The sequence below is a fragment of the Clupea harengus genome, chromosome 22 (genome assembly GCF_900700415.2).
Source record: "Clupea harengus chromosome 22, Ch_v2.0.2, whole genome shotgun sequence".
NCBI classification, from domain to species: Eukaryota; Metazoa; Chordata; class Actinopteri; order Clupeiformes; family Clupeidae; genus Clupea; species Clupea harengus.
Window position 1 is genome coordinate 10,712,945 of NC_045173.1, and position 23,291 is coordinate 10,736,235.

Below are 23,291 nucleotides of genomic sequence, written 5' to 3' on the forward strand. Positions count from 1 at the left end.
TGGGAAACAGAGGTGATTTATTCTGTTTACAGTGCGTTCGCCAGAATGGCCTGTGAGTGTCGGACAGGACCGTGGCAGTTACATCACTCTTATTGACGCATCCATTCAGCGCCATCTGTGCTCTCTTTACTCTCTTTCTCTTTCTTCATCCAGGGCCACGCCACGTGCCTGAGCCAAGCCTTCACGGCCCCCCATAACATCTCTCTGCCAGCCCTCCAACAGACATAAGCCCAGGCCTAGAGTCCGCTCCCCCCCCCCCCCCCTCCCCAGAGCTCCTGTTCCTCTTCAGTCATGGCTGTCCTGCCCCCTCCCTTCTGCACTCCTTGAGCGACCTGGCAGGCTATGTTCCATGCACGTGTATTTCTGCTGGTTATGTTCTGACCAATGGAGTTTTTTTTTTATGTGGTAAAGAAGGATGTCATAGTCACGCCGGTTTTCACATGAAGCTTCACAGTCTGGCTCGGGGGCTTCGTCTGTTTCAGCCATCACTTGTTTTCAGAGCCTCCAGACCAGAAGGGTTTGGACAGCAAGACAGTGCTGTGGTGGGCCTGTGTTCAGGGCTTGTCTGAAAGCAGAGGATGCCAAGTATTTCAAAAGTCCTGAAAACTTTATATCATAGTTCTGCCACGCTGTGAAGAGTGATGATGGGTTTGCTGCTTTCCTGCAGGGCACACAGAGCTTGGGGTTGAGCCAAGCATTTGTCCCCAAGCCAAACTACCACTTCTCCACACTTCCATTCTGAGTCCAATGCATGAATATCAGAACATACATTCTAATTTGGGTGACAATGGCCAAAAAATACAAACATCCAGGTAGTGTTTTTTTTAAAGAAAGGATATAGGTTGCAGTACAATGTTAATATGATGGGTACATTATTTACAGTTCAGTACTACTTTTCAATAGGATAAACTGGCATAGAAATAAGTTAACAATATTTATATATAATACAACTTTAGATTTTATTTTAAGGGTCTTCACATGATACAAAAATATTGATCACAGTGTATTTTCTTGGAAAGATTGACATTGCTATGAACATAGAAAGTTTCAATAATATTTAGTGGCAATAAATTATATAATCAATATCTGACACATACGAATAATAAATCAATTGACAACATAAAAAAAAGACCATGGCTCGAGCTTGGGATCCTCAAGTCTTTAGCATTAGTGTTTCTTCTCCTCTGGTATGGGAGCCATCTGAATCTGTGTGTTCAGTCTCTGTTGACCCACTCCATATTCCAAACATGAAAAAGTGTCCATTCGATAGTCTGCGGCCCACACGCACTGTCCCACATGCCAGTGTCCCTGTGTCTGATTGGCTGATTGAAACAGCGGCGTACAGCATCAGCCTCAGTCCAGCCTCCTCCAGTATGTGGGTATACAGCGGCACACCTCCTCACTGAAGTAAAAACCTGCCTCGCACCTCCTCTTCCGCACCTCGCACGGCGGCCTGTAGCAGCTGTGAGCACATGAAGGGAAAGAAATGTTACTGCTATCCATTTCATTGTTTAATACCCCCCAACCCCATCCCCACGCTCTCCCTCAACCTTGTGTGTGGTTTCAATTGCCAATATGTCATACCCAAGCATACCAAAGCACTTGTGAGTTCTTGGGCAATGTCATTGATTTTTTTATTACGCCTTAAAGTTAAAGTAATTACTCTTTGAAACGGCAGTAACTTTGGGGTTGGAGTTAATGGTTGGCCTGCTCGTCCCTCCACTCCCACTCTCACCCTCTCGGGCGGCTTGTATTCGATACCGGGGACCCAATAAAACAGTCAGAGTCTGAACCTCGTCTGCCATTATTAGCTCTCGCTTTTTCGACATCCAATCTGCAGGGTGGTGTGCACGGCATAAATCAGCTTTAATGAGGAGGAGGGCGCCGGCTCTGCAGGATGGAGGCGGCCGAGAACAGAACAGAACAGGCCAGACCAGACCAGCAGTGAAACAGCAGTGAAACAGCCACAGGGCTAAGAGGGCTAAGAGTACCTGTATCACTTACACAGGTCAGTGCCAAGACAAGGCCAGGGAACGCAAAAGCGCGAGAGAGAGACCGAAAAGACAGAGAGAAAGAGAGAGAGAGAAGAAGAGAGAGAGAGAGAGAGATAGAGAGGCTGTATTGACTAAGGTGTTTTGCAGATCACCTAGGTGCTGGTGCAGGACCACAAAGCCACAAAGGGGAGCGGCTGGCAAAGGAAAAGGAGGCGCGGGCTCAGCGGTAATTAGGGAGCGCTCCCTCTTGGATTGATTTCACAGCATTGTGTTGCAAGTGGGAGTTTTTACAGCAGGGCACGTTCACAAACCCTGCACACCGACCGCCTGATCTAACACAGAGGCTTCCATGCTTCAGTGTACTTTGCCATTTCAGTAACCTCGGCTAGCTGGGTGCAGGTATACTCCTGAAGTTGAGCCTGCACTAAGGAGATATCAGTAACTTTCTAAAAAGGATCAAGTATGAGTGTCTTGCAGCAATGTGCAACTTCTAAGGGCTGTGACACTATACAAAAATGTGAAAACCTGAAGCATTTGTGAGAGTTTTTACACAATAAGGTCTTTTCTGAGGACATAGATTAAGGTTAGTAATATATACGTATATAAACCCTCTGTGACAGATTTAAAATAGCTGCTAAGCTAAGCTGTTTACCATTCCTGTATTTGTAATCATACCTATCACACGTGATTTCAATTTTGAAGGTGTCAGTGGAAACACAGCTTCACTTGGGCTAAAGGTTTTGAACATAACATTTCAACACGCTCTTTGGTCTCATTTTTCTTTTTTCATTTTTTACATAATGGCTTTCCAGGTCTCCCCCTAGTCTGTCTAGTCTTCAGAGAGAGGCTAATTATAGAGGAGAAATGTTATATTTTACATTTTTTGAATTTGTGACTGCATGCATTACTTTATACTTAGGTTGGCTGCGTGTTAAAGAGGAAACTGATCAAAACCAGCTGTAATGGATTTCTGTCTGAAACTGTCAGTATCATGCGCTGTCAATATTTGGCGCAACACAGCTCTTTCTGCGGCTTGGCAATGTACAGACAGCATGTGATCCTTGAGGATTCCAAGGGATTAAGCCATCTCTTCCCAAAAGAAATCTGATCAGTAATAATGATCGCAAACTCACAGTGCCCTCTAAACTAATACACCAGCCTTCCTCCACATGCTATTCTCATGCTGAGAGAGATTCATTGCAGTCAGAAACAGTGGGGTTACATCTCACTCCAGGAGGAACTTTAACCTCTAGGATGGCTTCATATTGCTTTTTTTTGTGAATGGTCCTTTTTTTTTGCGTGTGTCTGCCGTGACATACTGAAGTACATGCTTGTTTGCACTGCGCTGCACTTCCATACTCCCAGTTTACTTCCAGGCTATTCAACGCTCTCAGACAAACAAAACGTTTGAATCTTACCTGCACGTGCCCTGGTGAAATCTCCTGCCTTTGAGGAAGCACTTGTTGGGCGACTCTGTGCACTCGCACATGCATTTGGTGCGGTTCAGAGGCTGGGTCTTGGGGCACACCTTTGCGCAGGAGCATTGGCAGGTGTCCTTGTCGAAGGCCTGATTAGGGCCGCAGGAAGAGGCCGGGGCTTTGCAGGCGCACTGGCAGGTGTTCTTGTCCAGGTAGTGGTGGGGCCCGCAGTCGGCCAGACGCAGCTGCTTCTTGCAGACGCACTGGCACGTCTCTTCGTCCAGCTCCTTGTCTGGCCCGCAGATGTCTGGCTCAAAGGGCTCTGGGTGAGAAGGGGGAGAGACATGGCATGTCATGTTATTGAGCGGAGGCTTGGGTGCTATGTTTGTGTTTTCTTGTGCTTGTTGGTTTTAAGTCAGACTACTAGCAGAGGCAAGCTATCATCTTCTCCGTCTCCGTTTCAGAAATGGCAAAAAAAAAATTTGTATAGCAGGTGCTTTCAGCATTTTGTCACATTTTAAAAATAGTCACACTTGTGTTGCGTAATGCCCTCTCTTAGCTCAAGAGAGGCTAAGAATCCTTCATTCCCCCCCACCTAAACGTGTAGAATTTCTGGCATTTCTTTGCGCTTATGTAAGTGGACCACCAGCGCCAGTGCATCCAGGGCAACAGTTGTTGTTTGACGTAATGATAAACAGTTACTGAAGTACATTCCTACTCTGAATTCCTTGTGAAGCACTTCCCCCCTGTGGCACAAACAGATGTTTTTGTTTTCCCTTTTGGCAAACCATTGAATGTGACGGCTAATTTCGACTTTTTGCTTTTTGCTATCAGTTTTTTTGTCTCTCTTTATTTTCCTCCTCTCTTCTGATTGTTTATTTTCTTGTTCTTGGCTTATAATTGTTAACAGATTGCCCTGCATGACTGTCATGACTTTGCTTATCCTTTTCATGACAGGCAAACTCTAATTCTGAAGACATGGAGACAGAGGCTGGTCTTGCCACAGAGGGCTCAGCAAATGTAGCGATCCCTTTCCCCCCTGGCTTGTGGATTGTGTGGGCCCTCAGACCGGAGGGAAAACACAACTTCATGCTCAACCTGTTGATTCATCATTATTGCAGTGGTAGCACAACATCTCGTAAAGAGGTCAAGATGTCATTCTTCATATATTTAATGAGCATGGTCTATGCTTGATCACACGGCCTGGTCTGAGGGACTTTGTGTGAATATTTTGTTTGGGGAGCTGTAGCCCGCTTACTGTAAAGTAACGCGATGCGGGTCGGTTTTTCCTGGCCTCAACCCATGTTTGCATGGCCATCTCAAAACAGGGGCCCTGATGGCTTTCACATCACCACAGATGTCAAAGCACAGATCTACCCTAACATGACTCACTGAAGATGTGGTAAGTGTGTGTGACAGTGTGAGAAAGAGGGATTGTTATGTTTCCCTGTGTTTTATATAGAAGTGTTGTCCCTGGCCTACACTGCATGTCCATCATGTCAGTGTGTGAATGTGTGTGTGTGTGTGTGTGTGTGTGTGTGTGTGTGTGTGTGTGTGTGTGTGTGTGTGTGTGTGCGTGTGTGCATGAGTACATTCCCTGTCAGAATTTAAAAGTTGAGCCATTGCAGCTGACAGCCCGTGGGAGTTTGAGGGTGCGCAGCCTAATTTATGGGAGCAGTGGGCGCCCTTCGCTGAACTGTGGTTGTCTCACCCAGGCCTGTCCTCCACTCTGCTGGAGCCTCTGTTCTGCTCCTCTAATTTCACACAGAGGTTTAGGGAGTCAGACCACACTCCTCTCCCTACCCTCCTTCTTCATGTCTACAGGGAGTCATCTTTGAATCGGTCGAGATAGAGACCTGTGGACTGCAAGGGGGGGTTGTTTGGGGGGTTGGAGGGTGTTCTATCACCTTTTGAAACGACAAAATCAAGCCTGTTTCAGCTGGGGATAGTTTTACACTTTACGAGGGTGAATCAGCATACTAATTAGTCCAGTGAGAAGATCGAGTGAATCGCAGCATCCAAAACAAAGACAAACGAGTCCAGTATTCATCTCGCCATGTCCTCGCGGGGGCTGACAGTGATTAATTTCACAAGCGTTTTGCTTTCTAGCATTACCTCAGTTGAAATATATTGTGTGACCTGTGTGATGTATTGTTTCGAGAGCTTTCACAGAGCACTGGGATGCCACAGTCATCAGCACTTATGTTCCTAACGCTGTAAGTCAGTATGCACAAATCCCCTCTCACACACACACACACACACACGTGCGTACCCGCCAGCTCCCCATGTCACACACACACCATACATCTTCTGTACCGTACGTATATAAATAGATATATGTATGTTTTGAAGTTTCTCTGTTTTTTAAACAGTTTTTACCCCCAGGCTGTTAGGCTGCTGAATCAGCAACACTGAACAGTCGCCATCACCTTGTACTTCACACCCATACAAATACACTTGCTACATATATATATAAGCACATATTTTTTTTTATCTTATTTCATTTAATACTCCCCACCCTGGAAACTGTCCTTCTTGTATTTCAAACTGTTGTTACTTGTTATATGTTATATGTTATATATAGTGTTATATGTTATTTCTGGTATATGTTATTTTGGTATATGTTATTTTTGTTACCTATTGTATGCCGTCTACTGCGTAGATGTTGGCTGCCAAGTCGTAAGAATTTCGCTGCGCTGAAGACTTTTGGTGTATGCGATAATAAACACTTTGACTTGACTTGACTTGACTTGGCTGAGATGCCCGGTCCCTCTGAGCCTGCACCTCTGGCTTCTTTGTCTGCATCCAAATTTTTCCATGTCACCCTAGCGGACGCTTGCATACTTGCGTGGATGCGGAAAGTATAACAGTAGGGCAACACAGACCTTCCTCCCTCACCTGCAACACTTCCCCATCTCTCTCTCGCTCTCTCTCCCTCTTTTCCTCTCTCTCTGTAGCCTGTCACAGGCAAAGAGCAGGAAAGGTATGGTTTGATTTAAAGACATCTGTTTCGGAGAGGACAGGATGTTTTATTACTTTAACGGCCGGCGAAAAAGTCACTGGTTACCTCAAAGCCAGAGCTGTACCGCTGAATCAACATTCCAGAGAGGGATTCACCTAACCCACCCCCCACCCCTCATGAAAAAAACAATGGCTGCAGTTGATTGGCCATTTGGTTTAAGTGCTTGGCAAACACTGTGTTTCCGGACCAAGGGAGCCGAGGACTGCAGAAGCAGGAATTCTGGAGTTCTGGGATTTGTATTTCTTTTCCCCTTCTCCATCCCACTTTTGTTTACACAGCACTCTCAGAAGCCACATCCACTGCTAAAGTGTCAGCGGGTTGTGTTTTTGGTCGCGGCAGCCCCGGGAACCTGCTGGGGAGTTTTCCACATCTGCTCGCACAAAAGGCTGATTGGCTGAAAAAGACAGCAGCCACATGTACACACACGCCCCGTAGAGACTGCCATGTGGACTTGTCTTCTTGTCACACTGAGGGGATGGAGGATGGCTAATTGAACAGAGGCTCGGAGAGTATCAACCATGCCAAAAACCTGGCATATATTTGCCGACTAAATGGAGCAGATTGTCCGCTGCTGTTCAGATGTCTTCGTAACAGTTGCTCTACTCCGCCACACCCCATAAAACACTCATGTCGAACATGACCAACACTTTCACAAAAAAAAAAAAAGTATTTGGTATTTCTCCCACACCTCCAATTATGCATCCACTCACAACTTAGTCTTACCGATAAACACAGTGCGGGAGGGTTAGAGCTTCCATAATACACAAATATAGACAGATCCACATATGCACACAGTTAAACATGCATACACACACACGATCACACACAAACAAACACATGCACACACACACACACACACACACACACACACACACACACACACACACACACACACACACATGCACACACACACGCACACAGTAATAGACAGATCCACACATGCACACAGTTAAACATGCATACACACACACGATCACACACAAACAAACACATGCACATACACACACACACACACACACACACACACACACGCACACACACACACACACACACACCCATACACACACACACACACCCATGCACACACACACGCACACAGTTAAATATGCATCCACACACACGCATACACACATGCACACAGACATTCACACGTGTGCGTCTCTCACCAGAATGAGGGGGGTGGAGGGGAGCTCCTTGTTGTGGCACACATCTGCACAGGCGATTGTTCCAGCTGTGATTCCTGGGGCATGTTTTATTGGCCACATGACATCTGTGGAGGAAACGGGTGATTAGTCAGTAGACAGACGGTAGCTAGTGCAGAGCAGCATGAACAAATCTGCCATTCTCTCAATTAGCCGTTTATCAGCCGAGGACAGAGCAGGACTGCTGCCCGAACAGGTCATGGACAGTGTTTGTTTCATGCAGACTGAAAACAGCTCATCTTTTTTGGGAGCATGTGTGACAAACCCAAATATGGTGGAATTCTCTGGGCTTTCTTAATGGGCAAACTTCATGGAATTACTGGAATTACTTCACCTTGGACATCCTTTTTTTACTCCAAAAGCCCTCGTCTCTCCAGAGTAATATAACACCCTTTCACATCACAGAAAAAAAAAAAAAAAAAAAAAGAAATTTGGTCAAAAAAGAACTCATTTGACATACTTCATGGTCAGAGAGATATTATGAAACACTTCTGTGGCTCTCGGACTGAGAGGACTCTCTGCTGGAACTGTCAGCTGGCGTCACCCCTGAGCAGGGGAAGAGGGCTTGACACTCTTGGCCCTGCGGCCCTGTCCCTCCTAACACAAAGCACATGCAAGTGCTGGCACACGGGTCACCTCTAATAAAACCACAGGCCACAGGCACTCCACCGGCTCCTCCAGGATCTATGCGGTCCGTGCCCGGGGGCTGGCGTGGGCCGACCCTTTTTCCTAAAAGTGCTAATCCATGTGGCTTTGCCAGAGCAAACAGCAGAGCTTTTTTCACCTTGTCTGACCCATTAGGTTTTTAATAGCACTAATTTATTCTCTTAAAAGTAGCGCTAAACGTTTTGCGGTATCTTATAAAAGCAGTTCGCACACATAAAGATACTCACACACACACACACACACACATACACACACACACACACACACACACACACCATGCAAGTGCTATTTTCTCCTGAGCTTTGCTTATGTAAACCTATCACAACTCTGTTTCTCTTCTCTCAGACTGGATGTGAAGGCTTGGAGTGGCTCTGGCCGGGTGATCAGGTGATCTGTGTCCACATGACCTGGATGACTTTATCAATAGCACTGTCTTTTCCATCGCTCCATCACCCAGCATGGCTTTGCACTACCGGTGCTGCAGCCTCTGGGCAATCCAACCACAGCACAACACCAAGAAAAACTTTACTCTGGCTTCCATTCGCACAAAAATAAGTGCTCCAAATGTCTGTGTTTCTTTGGCTCGCAACAACGTTGGCCTATGTGAGGTATTCTTGAGGATTTCAATCGAGAGGAGAAAGAGTGGAGTTAGAAAAAGGCACTGTGTGCTTGGGATCATTCTGAACTGTTGCTCACCAGTATGGTCATCATCCTTTTTGACAGGAAAGCTACACTCATGTCCTTTCTGAGGATCCAGGCCAGAGAGAGAGAGAGAGAGAGAGAGAGAGAGAGAGAGAGAGGGAGACAGAGAGAAATGTGGAAATCACCCCCAGAGCTATCAGGGAAGATTGCTCGGGGTGAGAGGTTTACTGTTATGAAAACATATTTGTCTAAAATTCATAACGGCGTCGGCTCTTGAGTGTGTCGCTCACGAGAGAAGACAGGGGGGCCTGAGCTATGACTTCCTCAGGGGCTCTGTCTTGGTGTTTAGGTGCAAAGATGAGAGGGGAGGGGAAAAAAGAACACACACACACACACACACACACACACACACACACACACACACACACACACACACACACACCCAAACAAATTCCATTGCAGCCAGCTTGAAATCTCTCTATGGCTCAGTTGGGCTCTGTTGCGCTGCGTTCACCTTGTTTAAGCGCTGGCAGTGGCTTGGCGGCTGAAAGCTGACCTGCTTAAAACTACAGTAGACATGGGCCTCTGGCTATATCCTCTTGCACAGACTCTATCCTGAGGAAATGCCAATCATAGGAAAGCCCTCAGAGACCCGACTGAGATTTTCTCAAAGAAAGGAGGGGGAGGGTGGAGGGAAAAGGTGGGCAGTTTCCTTGTGGAAACGAGGAGCAGGTCTTTCCCATTCTGATGGTGATTTATGACCTCACCCCCCTTCTCTCTTTCTCAGCTCAGTTTCTCTCTCTCTCTCTGCTCTCTCTCTTTCACTCTATTTCTCTTCTTTCTCCATGAGCATTCCCTACCCCATCGTTCTCTCTCACTCATTTCCACCGACACTGAATATGTGCCTCTCTTCTCTGCAGGCTAACAGCTCAGCACTGAGCTGCTCTGACGCCCGCCCGCCCGCCCGCCCGTCCGCCCTGTAGCAGCTAGGTTTACCACCTCAGCGCCATTAGCCGCCTTTGTTGTAGGGGTTAAAGGTGAGGTCATTGGCATGGTCAGGGCATTAGCAGATCCACAGGTTCCCGGGCCACCCCCAGGGGACAGGGAGCTGTGAGCGCAGCTGCTCCCCTTTCACTGCCCAGCTCCCCTCCCTAGTCTCCCTCCTCGTCTCCCTCCTCGTCTCCCATGTCAGATTGGTGCCATGTTCTGTCGTGTGAGGGCACACGGAGAGGGGACTGCTTTGCAACGGGAGGGAGGTGGAGTGTGTTATGGAAATTGTGGTAGCTGCAAAAGCATGCATCACTTCAAGCCAGCACTCTGAGAGGATGAGAAACGCTGCTAATCGGTTTTCTGGGAGCACAATGTGTTTATGTGTGTGTGTGTGTGTGTGTGTGTGTGTGTGTGTGTGTGTGTGTGTGTGTGTGTGTGTGTGTGCTTAACAGTGTTGTTTGTGCTCCTAAGCAGAAAACAAAAGCTCCCTCAAACCTGATAGCATTCACGTCCCCTTGAAATGGCGCAGGGTACAACGCGCTTGAGCTCTGCTTTAGATTTGGAGCGCAGTCATTTTTCGAATGCTACAATGCTAACAGATGTGAGCCTAATTAATGTTTGGGGTTGTTTATCTAGAAAAGCAGAACCAGGCACCGGACTATCGGCACCATGACATAAAACAAATTGGCAAAGTCGTCCTGAAATGGTTCAGTGGCAAGCTACACATGTGAGGGATTGTCAAAGTGTTTTCAATTACCATACATGTTCAGTGGCTCCAATAAAAAACACATTCCTGCTCAACAGAAATAAAAGACTTAAACAGGGGGGGGGGGGGGGGGTAGGGCTCTCCTGACATGTTCTCTGTTTTGAGGAAGACAAGTTACCTGATGAGTAACATGCAAAGCTGCACCCACCTCCCATAACCCGAAACAGACGTGTCCGTTCAGACAGACAAGGTGTCTAAATGGGGAATTTCAGGAACTCAGTGATTTGATTTATGAGGCAGAGATGCCAACAGAACACAAACTTTAAATGCATGTGTCACTCTAAACTAGGTTAGGGAGGCTGTGGCTAGCAACCAGCAGATCAATCAGATGCTTCGGCTAGAAATGTAAAAAAATTAAAAATAAAACTTAAATGTCTGTTTGGGTGGTTAGGAAGGACAACACTCCGTTCAATCCCAATCTTCCTTTCATAGTGTGTAGTTTGGGAGGATGCAGAGCATGACTTTGATTTGCATTTTGCCTCAAAAAAAGAGATGTACGACCTCGTTCCAAATTTGCCAGGGGGACTTATTGAGAATATTTACAGTTAAACGATGCAGACCTGGTTCAGGTCAAATACACCAGGGTCCATAATGCAAATGCGACTCCAGATGCCAGGAACACCATGGCTCATGAAGCTGCGCATTCGAACAGCTCTTTGCCGCAGGCTAAACGTCGTCCACCCAGAGTCTGATGCTGAGGTCCACGCCAGAACTTCAGCTTAGGTAACAGATAGGATGCACAGCCAGGATAATGGCTTACTGTTTATCCTCAAGGGGGGGTGCTATTTTGACTACAGTGATTTCCAAGGAACAGAGGGTGTGAAAGTCCCTGCCAGCTCCTTCTAATTATTACCAGCCCCTTATTACCATTGTATGACCCTGCCTTCCAAAAAGAAATGTTTCAAAGCAATATTCTCAGCCTGGCTTAGATAAAGCAAACAGGCGATTACACGTGCATTATCATTTTTAGCTTTAGTGCTTGTGTGCATGTGTTAATGGCAATGCTCATTTGTGTGAGTGTGTGTGTGTGTGTGTGTGAGTGTGTGTGTGATAGAAAGAGAGAGTGTGGGTAGAATTACATTGGCACCTAAGCAGTCAGGGTAGATGTGGACCACCCTGGTGAGTGTCTGGCAGGAGTTACTATGCCGTAATCAAATGTTACAGTTTATATGAGGGCAGAATTTTCCACAGGAGTGATTGATCGGCTTTAGTACATAAAGCAGTCACACGTCCGCTGCTCTCTCCCCTTTGAACGAAGGAAGAATTATCAGTCACCTATTATCCATCCAATAATATGAAGAATTCATATTATTATATGATCAAATCTCTGTACAGATTTATAAGGCACTTTACAGAGCCCAGGGACTAAACAAGGGCAAGGAAAAACTCCAGGAAGGAACCTTGAGCAGAACCACAGCACATAAGGGAGGGGCCATCTGCATGGAGCCGGCCGGGGAGAGAGGTCGAGATAGAAAATTAAGGGGGTGGGGGAACAGATAATTTATGATCTCTAAATGATAACAGTGCTATTCAAAGATGCTTTCACATTTCTGTTTCATCATTTTTCAGAGATAGTTGAGAATCTACTATTGACATCCTACCAAATCTCATCTGCCAGTTTGGTGGATTAAGGCATTGTAACAAAAGTTCAAAATCACAGGTATTCTAAAAGCTGTATCATTTGTAGTGCAATTTGTAGCGTTTGAGCCTATTTTGTTTGAGGACAAAAAACATTGCCTCTACTGCTAATATAGCAGGGACAGTTGCTATAAATAAAAGAATTGCATGCAAATAAAAACTCAATATTTAAGTATGTAACAGTGTATGATTGCCAAGTGACCAAGTCTAGGGACTGTGTACATCATGTTGACCCTGTAGTGGCACCAGCTTGCCCTTTTGCCTCATTGAGGGTCAATGTCTCACTGAGTAACAGTCTGATTTATTTTGGCTCAGGGAACTGTCAAAACCTTTGTCCACACTGCCCAGGTTGCAGTGTGAGTGATGCACATCCAGCACAATCAAACAACGCTATCACAGGTAATGTGCCCATCAGATGGAGATTGTTCTAGTTTAGAAACGCAGCTGACCTTAGGGGTCTGTAATCCGTGATTCATGCGCTTCCCGGGAACAAAACAAGAGCATCAGAAACCCATTCCTGTGACTCTCTCCCCCGCGGCGCCCAGAAACACGAACAAGAGAGGAACGAAGCCAGTGTGAGTGTCGACCAAAGAAAAACACAATTTCACTGTGTTGTTCCGAGTAGGAACACATCTGCTTCGTCTTAAGCGAGGACTGGCTACGCGAGCTCTCACAGAGGTATGATGCCGAGACCCCCCTCACTTCTGTTATTGCAAATCACTACGACAGGAGACAGTTTGGGGTAGGGGGTGGGGGAGTGAATATGATACTGAAATATGAAATACATATCAAACGGGCCCCTCTTCCCCTTTCGCCCTAACCCAGCTCTCTACCCTGAAGTGGGGATCAGTGATGAAGAAGAGTAATGGAGGTTTGAACCCGAGTCGTTCATCAAGGCCCTGCTCCCACCGGTGCCTACATCATCCCCCTCATGCATCAGAAAGGTGCACTCTGGGGTCGACGACAGCCCCATATGACATGGGTGTTAACAAAAGGCTTTCAATAAACATGCACACGAGTGTAAGTGTTAACCTCTTGGAAAGCTGGGAGTTGACACCAACAAAGTCCCAAAAGTGTTATCCTGTGAGAATTTTTTTTATCCTACACAGTTGGTACCCACCGTAAAGTGACAAGAACAAAACAAAACAAAAGAGACAAAGCAAATCAGAAAGAAAAAAACCTCAACGGTAAATACCATCCTCCATCGAGCTGTTCTTTTTTTCTTCCTGAAACCAAGATAGTACAGCCAGTCAGATGGTTGTCTCTGCATAGGCTGCCTGATGTCTGCTGTGGATCTCTGAGCGATGCTGTAATCGTCTGGCCCTTGCTCAACAGGCGCATCTGGGATCGATCGCACTGCTGACTGGCCTCGTATCCCTTCACTGTCCTGGCCACTGCTGGGGGCTCTTTTGCGACACAGTCTGTTACGCATCCAAGTTTCCGTTTTCTTGTTCTTTTTTTTTCTGATGACAACTTTTTGGGGTTTCACGATGTTTATGAGGTGAGTCGTGTCCAGGCATGCCGGCGCGTGGCATGAGCGGACAAAAAAGGGCTAATCCCTCACGCACTGCAGTAAACATTTACACAACACATGCCACTGCGAAACAAGCTGCAGAGATGCAGAGAAAAGACGGGTGGATGTAAAAGCAGCCTCACTGACTGGAAACAGACTGATATTTCATAATACGGTCGGTCAGGCTCCGTCTTACTCAAAAGCACGGCATGCAGCAGATATGTGCTCTGGGCTGTGCTCGACTGGACTGTGCATTGTTTTCACAGAGATCTTCTCTCTCTCCATTCAAAACACCTCTCCAGTGCTTCAATTGGGATTGCACATCGAAGCCCACACCTCTGCACCCCAGGGACCCCCCCCCCCCCCTCTCTCTCTCTGCATGCTTGTGCATAGCTCCTCCATGACCTCATCATCTTTTCCGTAACTGTCTATTGCGTGGCACTCCTGAACCCATTTAGCTAAGGGCCTGGCCTGAGGAGGCTGTGCTGCTGACAGGAGGAGTTGCTCAGCTACTTACATCTTTGCTGCAGCTGTTTGGGTAAAGTCCTCTGTACTTAGATTCAAGGGGGCCTGCTTGAAGTAATATTTTTGCCACTCTTGTTCTGGTTATGGAAACAGTAAACACCCACACACGCTTCATGAACTACTGTAAGCAGCTTCATATATAGGCAGGCAACACAAAGCAGTAGCGAGGGCCAAATGTGCAAGTGTGTGTGTGTGTAAGTGTGCATGTGTCTCTGTTGATTTGAAATAGAGGGACAGAGAGTGAGTGAGAGCGGGCAAGGAAATGGCTACTAGCGGCACATAAACGGTTACTCAAAGACAAAGCGAAGAAGGATTAGACTTCTGGGCTGTTCCTTCCTCTTTGGCAGTGGTGATTCAGTCTATAATTCATGTGAGATGGGTGAGAGACAGAGAGAGAGAAAGAGACAGAAAGGGAGACGGCCCACCATCACTGTGTGACTATAACCATATAAACACAATGCACAATGCTTCCCTGCTCTATCCCTAAACACCTCTAATGACTAAAGCACAGTTCATCAAGCCCTGCTGAACGCAGGATGGTAAGTTAATTAACACCCCTGTTGTCCCGCACTGGGAATTCCTGTTGTACAGCATCTCATAACAACACATGGCCGGGAAGCCCTTGCGCGGGACAGGAAAAAAAAGGTGTCCGCCTAAACTTGGCTAGTATGAAAGCCCATATCCCTGTGAGCACAGAGCAGCGCTACTGTACGCCATTAGGGTCACCGGCATCCAAGACACACACACACAGCTTTGGGAATGGGAGAATACTGGGATCCAGAGGTCACTGGAAAACCGAGGGGGTTGGGGGTGGGAGATCTTGGAGAGAAATTGTAGATTTTTTGGTCAAGGGTGTCGAAATGTAGCACAGCTTGTTTGGTTTCTCAATGTGTGAGCTGACCCCCAGTTGATATGTGGGCGGCATCCCTTGGTCAGCATTCTGTGGTATCTGCAACTTCTTTGTGCCCTGCCCAGTTTTGATAGTAGGGTACTCTCACTTTTCTTTTGAGCTGTTAAAACTCTGTGTCCTTGTAGTGAGGTGATGGCTGTGCAGTCTGGTAAAATGTTTATGGAGTGATAACTAGAATTAGCTAAAGAGGTAGAGAGTCTTAAAACTCAAAGACAGTAAACAATAAACAATAAAGTCAGAATAAAAAAGTACACTCACTCTGGTAGAGCCCGGCGTATGATGGAATGCACTTGTCTGTAAACATCCAGCTTTGAAAGGCACCGGCACATTGTGTGATTGGCAAAGCTGATGGTCACTGGCTTAGTACCTTGTTTAATCGGCACTGTGATTTCAAACAGCTGGGAAAGAGAGAGAGAGAAAGAGAGAGTGAGAAAGTTACAGAGAGAAAACAAAAGGGTACTTCTTGAATGTTCACATTCACTGCAAAATAACTTATCAACCAAACGACACAAAAAGATTTCACAGAGACTTCATAGATTTGCTTTTCTTTCTTTGCTACACCACATCAAGCTAATACGGCTGACTTGCGGACTGCAGATTACATCCAAAAGCCACGCGATAAGAGGGCCTAAGCCCTACATGTTGTGAAACTGCAAACTCACAAACCCCTCTCTTAAAACCACAGTGTATACAAACACTTAACCACAGCTCCTAGCAGGACCGTTTGGAAAACACAACAGCGGCCAGCACGCTAACCTGAGGCATTTTGTTTTTACACGCACACAAGTACAACAGAGAGTGCACAGATCTTGCTTTAATTTGTCAACATTTTCAAGCCCTTCAGACTTTGAGCTAGCCTGAGGGGAATGGAAAATAGCTCTGTTTAGAGGAGGTGTGGCCATGTCTGCCGCTGGCTAGTCGATATGTTTGCAGGCTGTGCTGATGAAAGGCCTGTGTTGCCTGGAGGGAGTGCCTCATCGGCCTTCATTTGCCCCTCACAGACAGGTTATCTTAACCTCTACATGGCTCCACTCTACATGCAGGGATGGAGCTGGCAACGCTCATGCTGTAGGGGGGTAGGGGGGCGGGGGGGGGGCCTTCATGAAATAGTAAACATCCACATCACTTTCATTTAATTACAGGAGAGTGTCACATGACAAAATGGAGTGGATTCAAGAGGATATTTCATAGTGATGCATTGCGCTTCCAGCACAGCCGTTCATGAAGACAAGGTCATTAATTAGAGGCAGGAGTAGACTCAGGGGTGTATTTGTGGAAAAGAAAGATGCTGTCCAAGAATATCCAGTGAGACGCAGAGTCATCATACATTTTTTTTTTCTCACTGCCACAAAATGTCTGTCATCATTTAAAATGTTATCATGCTTGTATGACCTTCAGTGTAATTACCACATGTGACGCAGAGAAATCTGGGGCCCCCTAACCACTTTAACATTAGGAAATGTAACAGTATGTCCTGTGCATCACTGATATGACAGTAGAAGCAAAGGTTCCTCTGTCCTCCCCTTGATGTCCCAGTTACAGGTTGTGATTCTACCCTATAGGCCTAGTCACGTCTGAGCCACCCTGTCCAGGCTGCTCCTGTACCATGGCAGTACGGCCTCAGAACTGGCACAGCTTGGCATGCCCTGGCACAAAAGCATGGCTCTTTTTTTATTTGGATTTAATATTTAGCCCCAAAGACCCTGGCACACGCCAGCTCACTCCAGCTCCCAGATTCAAAACTCTTTCATCTCACTGGACATTTGCCTGAGTGTGTGTTTTTGCGTGTGTGTGGTTTGAGGTGTGCCTGCGACTTGGCGTGTGTTTGAGTGTGCCTGTGCACGTGTCCAAGGATAACAGTCTGAAGACTCGTGGCATTCTAATTCTGTGTAGGTCAAAATCCGATGTTCCTTCTAGGAGGGGGAGGGGAAATGGTGGAGTCTTCCTGGCCATCACTCTCTCTTTCTCTCTGTCTCTCTGTCGCTCTCTCTCTCTCTCTCTCTCTCTCTCTCTCTCTCTCTCACTCTCTGCCAACTTTCAACAGACAACATTTACGCACAAGGTGCGTCACAAGTGGCTAATCACACATCCATCTGTGGGCAACACCCTCTTGTTCACCGCTGTACGCATGAAAAGACTGAGAAATAGATTTCTCAGGATGGCCTAAATCAGACCACCTCACTGGCTACTGTACATCATCTGACAGCTACTTTACACTTACTGCTAATCAAGAACAATAGAAAAGCAAACAAACTCCAGCCATCGTAGACATGTTTAGGGTGTCTGGGTGTGTTACTGGAAATCTGCCTGTTTAATGGCAAACAGTAGGCTACATACTGCACGCTCGCCTGAAAGAGCTCGCTGAGCCACCCGGCGGTGATATGTGGTGTGACGGTGGTATTTGTTTGTTTTTTTGTTTTGCCCTGAGAGGATGAGTTATTTCAGTGCTGTTGTCCTGATGAGCCGTCCTCTCTCAGATTCACCCTGTCGCCGCGGTGAGGTTCGGTGGTGCGGACAGCCCAGTAAAAGCAGCTTTATGGTGACATTTACAGTCAGCCCACTGGGGCCTGCTCATCCTCCTGCTGAGACTGCGCTCCAGAGGCCTGTAAAACTGAACTAGTAAATGCGATTTGAGGCTGCTACCCTAGATGAAGAACATGGTGAAATGGTTGGACAGGTAACGGAATTTATGGGCACATGTGACTTAAGTTACGGAGTAGGTGACTGATGAGAAGAGGGGACAGAACGGATGAAAACTTTATCACAAAGTTTTCAGCATGTGGCACAGTGAATGTGTGTGTGTGTGTGTGTGTGTGTGTGTGTGTTTCTGTGTGTATGTTTTGTGTGTTTGTGTGTGTGTGTTTGTGTGTGTGTGTGTGTGAGAGAGAGAGAGAGAGCATGGGGGAATGACTTAACTGAAGATTGACCTCATGCCTGAAAGTCTTCTGGGCTGAAGATGCATACACTGATATCTATTGTATCAGGAGGGAACTTATTCTGTTGGGCTTGGAAAATTGTTTTGTGCTTTTGTCCTTGGAAACTGGTCTCACCAATACTAAGTGACCTCATTCAATGAAAAGGCCAATTTGAAAAATACAACTCTGATGTAGTCCACATGTTTTATCAATGCAGATCAAGCACTGCGCAGGAACTTTTGCTGGAGTTGCAAAATCAGTGCTATCCCACAGGGCATCTGTGTTTTTTGTGTGTTTATGATGCATATTTATCGTATGGCTCAAGCAAATAGAAAACAGAACCTTTGCTCCTTATGGAAAATTGTTTTAAAACAGCCCAAAATAAGTCACAGGCTCACATGGCCAATTCTAGTGACTTGGGTTAGGCAATATTTTATTTTTAGGATGTGAAGAATAGGACTCCTAGCATATGCGAAACCAGCACCACACATTTCTGACTGTTGCACTGCTCTCACATGAAGCAACCTTTGCACGGGCAAAAGGAGATTTCGGTAAATCCGGCCCTGGCTCAGACAAAAGCCAACAATGTCAATGGCAAGACCTTGACCAGGGGAGTGCTTCCTGTGTGGACCCTGGGCGGTGGGGGGGGGGGCACGTATTTTAAATCACATAGGGAGCACAGGGGGGGGGGACCTGATGCTGGCCTCCCGGGGTCAGCCCACCCAAAAGAGGGACGCCAATTAGGAGATGCCTGGTGGGTAATAACTCAGAGAGTTGACCTCGCCACACAGGCCTGCCGTGGAGTGTGTGCGCGACCCTGTAAATCAATAGAACTCTGGGTGAACTGCTTCAACAAACACACATGCAGGCCTCAGCGACCCCCTGCGAAGGCTATCACAGCAATCAATATGGCAAGGAAAGCAACATAGAGCCACATATATCTGTTCGCATGCTTTGGCATACCACATATATCTACTCATATGGTGTGTGAGATCTACTTGTAGTTGTAGAACCACACACAAACAAAATGACACACACTCACAAATGCATTCTCTCATGCTCACTCACTCACAGACTTGTCCTCTTTACTGACACGCTCTCCAAAACAGTTTTTGTGTGTGTATATGTGTATGTTTATGTGTGTGTGAGTATGTGTGTGCGTGTTTGCGCGTGTGTGCGTGTTTGTGTGCGTGTGTGAGTGTGTGCGTGTGTGTGTGTGTGTCTGTGTCTGTGTGTGTGAGGAGCGCGTGCTCCAGTCTGAGACTCACTGTCTTGCTGATGTAGGAGGTGCTGATGTTCATGCACTGGTGCTCCTCGCTGTTGCAGCAGCCACCACATCTGTAGACAGACACGCAGGGTGGTTTATAGAAGGTGTTTGTAGCTGCCCCAAACTCTTTCCCCACATCTAAACAAACTTCGCGTGGCATGCACAGGGTCTTTCTCCACTCTGTCTCAATACCTGTATGGACGTATGTTGAGAAATCAGACAGGAAGATAGAAGATGCATTAAAATGGCAGGAATCAAAGGGCAAACACTGTATAGAAACAGCAAATGTCTTTAATCCTGACTTGCACATTATTCTGTGTCTTAGATTACATTTTGAGCAGTTTGGATAAATATTGTGAGAAATTGTTTTTTTTTTAATATAAATCATTTGGCATAGCTTAAAATACAAGAATTTAAAACATCTAAGCCTCATTGCAGACAAGTTGAAGATTTTGTCTAAATACTTGTCCACCTCATGTATAACAACAGCCCACATTAAGCCAATAAATTATAGGGGCCAGGGTTTCCTTTAAACATTATACTAACCTCGTCATTAATGTGATAAATGTGCCACAAGGCAAACAAGACAGATATTTACTCACTTTTGAGAATGTCAAAGTTGAAGTAAGCTGCCGCAAATGTGAGTGGCTCGTCCGAGCGTGTCTCCGCGGAGACGTGATCCCTGAGGGGGTAGCGAGCACCCCGTTTGGAGCGGCACTTGACCATGGTCCAGTAGCTCGGGTAAACAATCCGCATGAGCTCATCCACGCTGGACACGGACCGTAACCTCTCCTCCATGTCAGGCTCCGGGTATTCCTGCTGAGATGGGAAACACCTTGTGAGACAGCTGAGAGTGGCCAGGGACCAAGCCTAGGTGAGAGCTCCATGCTCACTAATGTCACATGACTTATGGAACCCCCAGTTTTGGCCATACAACCTACCACATAGGCTGTCATTAGGCAATAAATCATCACCTAGGGTTTTATTAAGGGGAGCCTGAAATGACCTGGCCAACCTGGTCTTGAGGGATAGGGTTTAAGCACGAGTTAAAGCAGAACACAAAGCATGCTTAGAGCTCTGTTCTTTGTGCCAGGAGGACATTGTGTGAATTTCGGAAAGACATATATCTCATAGACGTGATGATCTTTTCTGTTATAGTAGGTCTGTTGAAATTAATGCATACTTCAGCATTGCGTTGAGTTGTTTTAAAGTCATTTTTTAAAACATTTCAAAAGCAGACACCTTGACCGGAGTAACAGATGGGTGACAGGCCTGTACCTGATATTACCGCCCCAAAGTTTTCAATCCCTCCATTCCGCATGAATATCTTGCCATAGGTCACAACATTCTGCAGGACACCCTAGACAGACCTCAATGCCAATTAAAACCTTTTTAGGCTGGTATCTGCCTGTCAGCAAATCAGTTGCTATACCTGGCAATCAACAAATTGCCCAAACTTTACAATATAAAGTATTAAAGCAATATCAAGTGGGCGTAACTAAGGAGTGGAATCCGGGTATTTTACACTCTAGGAGTAGGAATCAGTCACATCATCCTTCATCACCACTTTCTAGTCACTCAAAGCCACTTTACTCTACTACCAAGCCCTGTGTCATTGATGCACCGCTCCAGTGTGATCACATTCTGCCATCTTTCCCCTAAATCACAATGCCTCTGTGATGTTTCTCTACTAGACAGCCATACTGTTTCATTACACAGTGTTTGATGCTAGACTATCCTAGCATTAACATTAGCATGGCCATTGCCTAATCCCTCCTGAGTGAACAGAGTGAGACAGAGCCAGCTGCATTCACATATTCGGTGTTGTCAGCACTGGGCTGCCTCCTCTGCCTGAGACAACACTGCTTACTCAGTACGCCAAGGAGGAGGTCATGGGTCCCGGCCAGGAAGTTAAGATGAAACGGCCTCAGTCTGTAGCATGCCTGATGCACGAACTCTCACTCACTCACACACACACACACACACACACACACACACACACACACACACACACACACACACACACACACACACACACACTCACACACACACACACACATGCATCTCTTGGGGATAGGAGTACACAGGAGTGTGAAAACACGAACACTGTCTGCGATCAGCCAGGAGTCACTGATGAAAAGTGATACTGCTGTCTGGAACATTCCAGGAAGCATGCCCAGTTACCTCCATGACCGATTCCCCCAACGATAAAAGAGGCTCCCCTCCTAATTTGTCTCTTAGGTGTCAAAAAACAGAGAGAATGAGGCGAAAAGAAATAGAAGAAGGGGAGGGAAATTATAACATGCCTCCCTGTGTGCTCTTTGTGAGACATTCTTTATCAGAGCAGTTCATCTCTTTTTATCATTCTGGACCAGTGAGAGAGTACAGAGAGATGGAGAAACATTTACTATTACTTCGGCTGTGTGAGAATCTCCTGCTGCTCGGACCATTGTGTTTACTCATATTATATCAGAATCGGTTTTCTTCAAACCATGGGAGAGACACAAACACTCGACTGACATGCAGAGATAAGGCTCTCGGCTTTAGGAGTCTGAAACCTACAACCTGTTGCATACCGCAATCGCTAAACATCAAAAGCCAGGTCTTCTGAGAAGTTACCGATGTTTATCTTTGAAATACTAGGAACTATAGCGCTTGAATTTCATTGTTATGTTAACCTAAGGCAGCACAACTCAACAAGTATTGGTCCACGCTCAATCCACACTTGAACCACTGACCTGAATGGAATATGACAGCACTGGTCTTTAACAGAGCTCAAGACACATCTCTCTTATTAGCGAATAGCACTGATGATAGCATATAAGTAGTAAATCCACTTGTTTTTCATATATTTGCTTGTCAACTAAGGGTAAACACTGTAGGACTACAGTGACCACATTTATGCTTTATTCAAAGATTGTATGATATATTCGTTTATGTTTTAAAAAAAGAAAATTGTTTTAATACAAGCATGTTCTCAGGGGAATACTATTCAACATTTAGATCCGTCTTTTCTCACTGCCCAACCTCAGCACTGCTAACAATGTATATTTATTGTCTCTGAGCTTGTGACATGGTCCTTGACACTGTGGTTAAAGAGGAGTTTCAGGTTTCTTTAAGGCCATAATTCACTATAATTACTTGTGACCCCAGTGAATGGTCTAGTGCAGTTATCTTCAAACAAGACCCGTGGGCCAACTCCTTTCACTCGGATGGCCCCCTCCAATTACAGTGGCAAAACACTGTGTCTGGCCCACTGAACATCCAGTGGGTGCTGGCATCCATTACATGTCAGACAAATCAGACAAATGAGAGCCTCGGTCAAAAAAAAAGGAACAAATAAAATGTTACAAACAACAGCCAATTGCATTTTTTTTATCACTATCAGTCATTTCCAATCTGCACAGTGAGCTGCAAACGTCACATATTGTCACAAAAAAGACACTTACCCTGAGTACATATGTCAGGAGTTAGTGGATGGTAGACAGTGTTCAAACAGCGGTAGAGTAGTGTTACAGAAAAGGTCAAACTAACTACTAAAACCTCAGATCTAAATATTAAGGGCTAATCTTTTTTGTAATGGAAAAATAATAAACATGCCATCACGTCCGGCTATCAACATATAGAGCCTTTCATTCACCAACAGGCGACTTCCATCGAGAGGGAAGAACAGTGATCTGGCCCTCTGCTAAACACAATGGCAATCACAGACACAAAGACGTTCTTGTTACACACAGACTGGACTTCACCTCAGGGAAACCTTTCAGCTGGTGTGTGAAATCAGTAAAATCATCATATGTCACATCAACACATTTTGCATGTC

At 46.0% G+C, this 23,291-nt stretch overlaps 1 protein-coding gene across 2 annotated transcripts in view; it reads right to left on the minus strand.

Annotated features, from left to right (window-relative positions):
- vegfc (vascular endothelial growth factor c) overlaps nucleotides 1-23,291 on the minus strand; it is a 34,570-nt gene continuing 11,279 nt past the window's right edge. Inside the window, exons 2-7 of one of the 2 annotated variants that reach the window (XM_012836962.3) lie at nucleotides 20,071-20,284; nucleotides 19,470-19,660; nucleotides 15,545-15,684; nucleotides 7,601-7,704; nucleotides 3,413-3,734; nucleotides 1-1,462 (exon numbers count right to left, since the gene is read on the minus strand). In XM_012836962.3, the coding sequence (XP_012692416.1) occupies nucleotides 1,354-1,462; nucleotides 3,413-3,734; nucleotides 7,601-7,704; nucleotides 15,545-15,684; nucleotides 19,470-19,660; nucleotides 20,071-20,284 (1,080 nt within the window). In that variant the 3' untranslated portion in view covers nucleotides 1-1,353. Of the gene's footprint in view, nucleotides 1,463-3,412; nucleotides 3,735-7,600; nucleotides 7,705-15,544; nucleotides 15,685-19,469; nucleotides 19,661-20,070; nucleotides 20,288-23,291 lie in introns of both variants that reach the window. The other variant, XM_031560152.2, reaches the window with a different exon arrangement.